The 6011-nt window shown below is 32.4% G+C and overlaps 1 protein-coding gene across 3 annotated transcripts; it reads left to right on the forward strand.

Annotated features, from left to right (window-relative positions):
* The first annotated feature begins 1596 nt into the window (after positions 1-1596).
* LOC132205945 (uncharacterized) lies at positions 1597-5583 on the forward strand. Of its 3 annotated transcripts, none has more exons than XM_059635346.1 (12): positions 1597-1769; positions 2337-2397; positions 2578-2736; positions 2797-2978; positions 3035-3178; positions 3373-3484; positions 3538-3720; positions 3781-4005; positions 4064-4179; positions 4682-4855; positions 4925-5087; positions 5153-5583. In XM_059635346.1, the coding sequence occupies exons 1-12, from the start codon at positions 1668-1670 to the stop codon at positions 5401-5403; spliced, it is 1872 nt and encodes a 623-aa protein (XP_059491329.1). In that variant the 5' UTR covers positions 1597-1667; the 3' UTR covers positions 5404-5583. The 3 variants fall into 3 exon arrangements, with proteins under 3 accessions (XP_059491329.1, XP_059491330.1, XP_059491331.1); XM_059635347.1 differs by having other exon boundaries at positions 2797-2921; positions 3005-3178; XM_059635348.1 differs by having other exon boundaries at positions 2797-2921.
* The last annotated feature ends 428 nt before the right edge of the window (positions 5584-6011 follow it).

Raw genomic sequence — 6011 nt, forward strand, 5'->3', positions numbered from 1 at the left:
CTTTTATCACCGCGGCCGGGCGCACGCGCCGACCCGTCAACAGGTGGCCCACCAGCCAGGTCAGAGGTCAAACTGAACCATTGTCACTGCTGGATTAATGGAGATTAATTGCACCTGGATGGTTCCATTAGCCATTTCGGACGGTGTTACTTTCTATATCAGTTGGAAAAACGACCGAAGAGTTTATCAGAATTTATTTTCCCTCTGGGTGCAATTTTATCACAAATTCATTAATTTTATTTTCAATTAAGTCATTGTTAAAGTAATTATAATTTATATTTTGGAATGCGATACAGAAATACCAAGATTATTTTTTTTCAGTTATAGTTTCTTGAAATCTTATATATTTAAATCTAATAAGAGGGCTATGAATTTTTTTCAAATAATGTATTGAATTGAATGAATGTAAGTTGAATTTAAATTGCAAAATCGACTAGAGGTATAATAAAAAACGGGATTGCCTTTGCACAATAATAAAATGGTCTGAGATCATCTCTTGCTGATTCCGTATTTGGAAAACAAGTGGGCGCAATCTGAGGAATCGTCGCAGCTATTTCCTTAGTATCCCTTTTGGCATGCTTATTTTTATGTTTTTCTCTTGAGCGCTCAGGAGAAAAATACAAAGTTTGCATATAAACATTTTTTACAGGTTGCTATTTTTATTAGAAGCAGGAAAACTCGTTATTATCTCTGCTCATTGTTAGCGAGCAAGGGCGGCGGTTGGGGTCGGATGGCGTAGAATGCGAGTTTGTGTGCGCGCGAGAGAAATGAATTAATTAATTGGTGTACTCTAATTGATTGCTGTGTGCTTTGTCAGCTGGCAGGAAAGCATCAAGACGCCGGCGCTTGCCAAAGGCGTGCCCCTCTCTCTATGCCGCAGAAAACATTGAGAGAATGAGACGCAAACAAGCCACGCAAATTGAATCTCCTGCTTTACTTGTCCTTTCGCTCCAGTTGCAAACAAGAATCAATAATTATTTATCAGTTCATCCGCAATTAGTAAGTTGCAAGTTCAAGGAGGAACTTAATAATTTTCTTGAAAATCTTTTGAGGAATTAAATAATGTCAATGGAAAGTAATGAATTACGATAAATTAATTTCCTTTGTCGAAGAATTTACAAAATATTCAACCATCAGATCAAATTTTTTGCATCAATCATCAAAAGCGTATGGTTGCAGTTAATCTGATGACGTAAATGGAAAAATATTATGAAAAAGTATCTGTGAATATCTTTAATTTAAAATATAAGATAAATGAGAACAAATCAGAGAATTATTTGCATGCACCCACGCTTTTACTCTATCAGACGAAACAAACCCACACAATTAAAATATTTGACAGTTGGTTTTCCCGATTTCACGGGGAAATTTTGAATCAGAAAAACCCAATATTATCTGTTATTTTTAGAGTTTCTCCGTTTATAATTTTTTGATCAAAAGCTCTACTCTCAGCACTAAAAAAGTTTAATGTTAAATAATGGTTATGGTTCTTTACAAATTTTTATCTCTGACCATAGCGTGTTATTTTGCTATCTTTCACTGCCTCCCTCCAGATTGGCAGGTCAAAGTTGCTCTGCTGAAGATGCAAAAGCGAAAGATAATTGATCAAAAGCATTCAAGGCATCGCATTATATTGTTGAAGTTGTACGAAATTTGTGTTTCAAGAAATGAAAGTGGACTTCACTGCTTTTTTGATTGTCTTAATATTATGTTTTACACTCAACTGTGTTTTGTCCTTCGAGTTGGATGAGCCTAACGAAAAATGGAAAGTAAGTCGAAGAATTATTTCTAAATGTTTATTTTAAAATTTTACCAAAAAATTGTGATTTATAATTATATAAAAAAGATTGATAATTAGAATTTCTTTTTTTTATCCAAGTGCGCCCAGAGTGCCTTTTGGACAATTAAGAAATTTATTTAATTTAATTATACATTTTTAGAAATATTTTCTTAGCTCACAGAAGATTTTATCATTGCTTGTTTGCTTAGCTTTTAAAATTTAAATAGTTCTTTTATGATAAGAACACTATTAATAATGAATTACCAAAATTTGCAACTTACTATACACTATGTCAAAATATATTTAATCACCAATTAATGCCACGCCAAAAACTAATTTATTGCCTTTTAAAGTATAAAAATCATGTGTTTTCTTGCAGGAGAAAATTTGGCAGCTCCCTTCAACTAAAAATTTACAGTTCATCCCCGACCTAAAAAATTAATATCTCATAATATAGATTTTGGATAATGCAATTTTGTTATTAATTCGCAAAACTCGTAACCATGGAATTTACTCAAGCATCCACTTTTCAGTTGTTTTCTCTTCTGCTTTTCAGATAATCAACTTTACCGACTGTTGGAATGTTGCAGAAAACAAATCTGTGCTCCCCGGACTTGGTATTTTGATTAATAAATTAAACATAAGCGGATGTTATACATTTCAAAAACTGACTTTTGCAAGCATTTGGAAATTCATCCCGCCTAAATTGATTTTAATTACGCTCAAATTGTTTGCATCATAAAAAAAGCAAAGGGTGTTTTCTTTTTAATTAATTGCAAAAATGTTCCTTTTGCTAGTTTTTGACGAACAGCAGGAAAATGGAAGTTCCACAGACTGCGGTAAATGGGACCATAAACAAAACGATACAGGCCCTCCGTGGCTGCTTTATATGATTGACCGAGACGGAAATTTTTTTGACGGAGTCATTGTGTCAAAAAAGACGATCATCACATACGGTGCTTTTTGTTTCATTAATTTAATTTTCAAAAGCAATGAAAATCAAATTTATTTCGTAGGTTTTGATAAACTGCGAGGAAATTTCAAGAACAAAGAAAACATAAAAATTTATGGAGGACAATGCGATCCTTCTAATAATTTATCTAGCTTGTGCTTCCTGAAACGAAATTTGCTACCAACAAAGGTGAAAATATTAGAAAAAGAGGCTAATTTTTCCACGTTTTCTCTTTCTTTATTAAAGGTTTAATTTGTTTGTTTCCATATAAGGTGATTAAAATTAAAAGAGCGAAATTAAAGCTGGAAAATTTTCAAGAGAGAACCATTATTGTTTTGGAGATTCAGGATGTCCAGTTTTCTTCGAGTTTAAAGCCAGTCTGTCTGTGGAATCGAGGAAACCAGAATGATGCATCGGAGATGTTTTTTGCTCAGGACCATTCAACGGTGAGTAAAAGTTGAGAATTTTTAATTAAAACAAATATTAAAAATTTTATTAAAAAATAGTTCTAAAGAAAAGTTAACAAGAAATATAATGATATGATAATATCTAAAAAATTTAATAGTAAATATCCATAATTTTATTTGCTCAAAAGTTCGGTTTTTGTTATAATAATTGAAATTGTATTATTTCTGTAAAGAGAAGCTTGGTGGAAGCAAGTTTCCTGGCAGAAGAGAAATGTTTCAACTTTAAAATATCTCAGATGGAATGCGACCTCTACGGCAGCACTATTTGTATTGGACACGAAAAATGTAAAATCATAAAAAAGTAATTAATTAATTTTTTTTAATTTTTTCTTCATCAGTGATTCAAAGTGGGTTTTTGCTAATAAAACGAGACGATCGATTTGATCTGAGGGCAGTTTCCGATATGAACTTTGAAACGCGCTCTCGTTATTTTGATCTGCTCCCATTCTTCAGGAAAATCTTTGCAGAGTCGCGTGATATCAAAATCCTTCTGGAGATTTCTCCTCCACCTAAGAGGATTGGTTTGTTAGCAGGAATTAAAAATTAAGTAATACTTTTTAAAATAAAATATACAAATTCAGACTTTGGCGACAGTCAAAGTTTTGAAGAATGTGGAAAAATAACTCGTCGTCCGAAAAGAGACACAGCTGACGATATTGAGTCTCTGCCTTTCATTCACAATGGGAATAATGTGACCACCAAAGGAAAAGATCCGTGGCATGCGAGTTTGACCCTTCACACTACAATAGGACCTATATACGATTTTTGCGGCGCGACTTTGATTTCAAAAAGAGCCTTGGTGACAGGTTTCTTTTCATTTCTGTTTGATTTTATATATATTTTAATTTTTTGCTCCTCGCACAGCGGCGCATTGCCTTTACGTTGTCGGTAACAAAAGAATTAAAGAAGCACAAATGATTGAGGTCACACTTGGAATGTTAAATGCTCTAGAAATAGAAGATTCGCGGCAATTCATGCGAGTAAGAGCAATTATTAATGTCTTAAAATTTAAATAACAAAATTGATTGATTTAAAATTTAATAATAATCTGCTAATAATTTATTTAAACAACAAAAATTTAGTAAAATTGTCAAAGCATTTTAATTTAATTACCATTATTTTTGGAAATAAATATGATGAAATTATTGATTGTAAGAATTATTTTCTTGAGCTTCTTTACGATCTTCTTAAGTATAATTTTTTGTTTTTTGCGCATTTAAAATGTTTAAACACACCAAATTATATTTGTTTATAAGAAATTAAGTAGTAATAATGCTTTAAAAAAGACAAATCAATTTAATTTTTACAAAACTAACCGTTTTCTATAAATATAGAATATGGAAAAAGGAATTTTCATTTTATAAAATGTATTAATATTTGAATTATATGCTAATTTTGTAAATTTAATTGATTATTTTTACAACTAAAAATTTAAGTTTCTTTTTATTTAAATTCTGATTTATGTTGATTTATTTTACGCAGGCAAAATATTACCAATTGCATCCAAAGTACAGACATAGGCAAGGAACGTTTAAAAACGATATTGCTTTGATAATTGTAGAAAATGACAGCATCAAAATAACCGAGTTTGTTAAACCCCTTTGTCTGTGGAACAATGAATATGAGCTGGAAAAAATCATCAATATGCCTGCCAAGGTAAGTCGAATATTCACATATTAATACGAAACAAAGTTTAAAAGACTAATTTTATTTTTGGGGTTAAAGGTGGTTGGCTGGGGACTGACTGAAGAGCACATCCAGCCAAACATTTTGCAAGAAGCGAGTGTCAAAATCGTTTCCTACGAAGAATGTTTGAAAAAAGATCCGTCGTTTTATTCCTACAACCTGCGCCCAAACTTCAATTTTTGCGCTGGCGCTCCCGAAACCGGTGCTAAATCTTTGTAATTTTTAATCGCACAAAAATATTGAATATTTTTTTTTCTTTTTTAATAGGGACGAATCCTTGCAAGGGTGACAGTGGTGGTGGCCTCGTCATGTACAACACTCACCTCGGACGCTTCTTTCTGCGCGGCGTGGTCAGCTCAGGAAAGTCTAGGAAGGTAATTTTGGCCCGAGACGCAGACGTGGAGGAAATCGCAACCTGCACCCCTGATGTATACACACTTTTCACTGATGTGACGAGTTACATACAGTGGATCATGGAGAATGCACCGGATATAAATAAAGGAAAATTGCAAAATTAATGCGCTGGGCCCAAAAACGATTAAAGTGAATTAGAAAAATTCACATAATATCACAATCATGTATCTTTTCCTTAAAAAAGACAGGAAATATTGTGATAGAAAAATACAGTCTACAGAATATAAATTTTACCCTGGATGTAAAAGAATAAAAAATTAAATATGAATTTACCAACTTTGTGGTTAAAATTCGTATTTTTTTTCGCCAATACATTGACAAAAAAAAAAAATAATTTTTTCTAAAAAGGCATTCAAGACACAAATAATTAAGCCGTGTAAATAAAGTCACATTTCAAAAGGTGCAAATAATATAAACTATTGAAAAGTTCTTTCGGGTCACTTGAATTGAAAACAATTTAGTACAATAGAGAAGTTCTTTATCAGAAAATTATTTGTTGGCGAAAGTATTTAAGTGCAAATTTTCCTCGCTCAAATTAAAAAAAAAGAAATACAACGTAAGTATTAAAATAATAAGTCTTTTATTTTAACACTTGCGTGTACATGCGCTGCCGTAGCAGCACCAAAATATACGCTGGAAAAATTCTTCGCGCCAAAGCCTATCTAGAAGTTCCCGCTGATGCCGTAATGTCGCTTTTGTTGCGGATTAAATC

This window comes from Neocloeon triangulifer, unplaced genomic scaffold (assembly GCF_031216515.1).
Source record: "Neocloeon triangulifer isolate White Clay Creek 2 clone unplaced genomic scaffold, ASM3121651v1 ptg000003l, whole genome shotgun sequence".
Taxonomy (NCBI): Eukaryota; Metazoa; Arthropoda; class Insecta; order Ephemeroptera; family Baetidae; genus Neocloeon; species Neocloeon triangulifer.

Excerpts from the sequence above, each read along its gene's own strand:
- LOC132205945 (XM_059635346.1), top strand. The coding sequence starts at position 1,668 with ATGAAAGTGGACTTCACTGCTTTTTTGATTGTCTTAATATTATGTTTT. Across the intron at positions 2,979-3,034 it reads TTTCTCTTTCTTTATTAAAG|CTGGAAAATTTTCAAGAGAG; the intron begins GTTTAATTTGTT and ends GCGAAATTAAAG. Across the intron at positions 4,856-4,924 it reads TCATCAATATGCCTGCCAAG|GTGGTTGGCTGGGGACTGAC; the intron begins GTAAGTCGAATA and ends TTGGGGTTAAAG.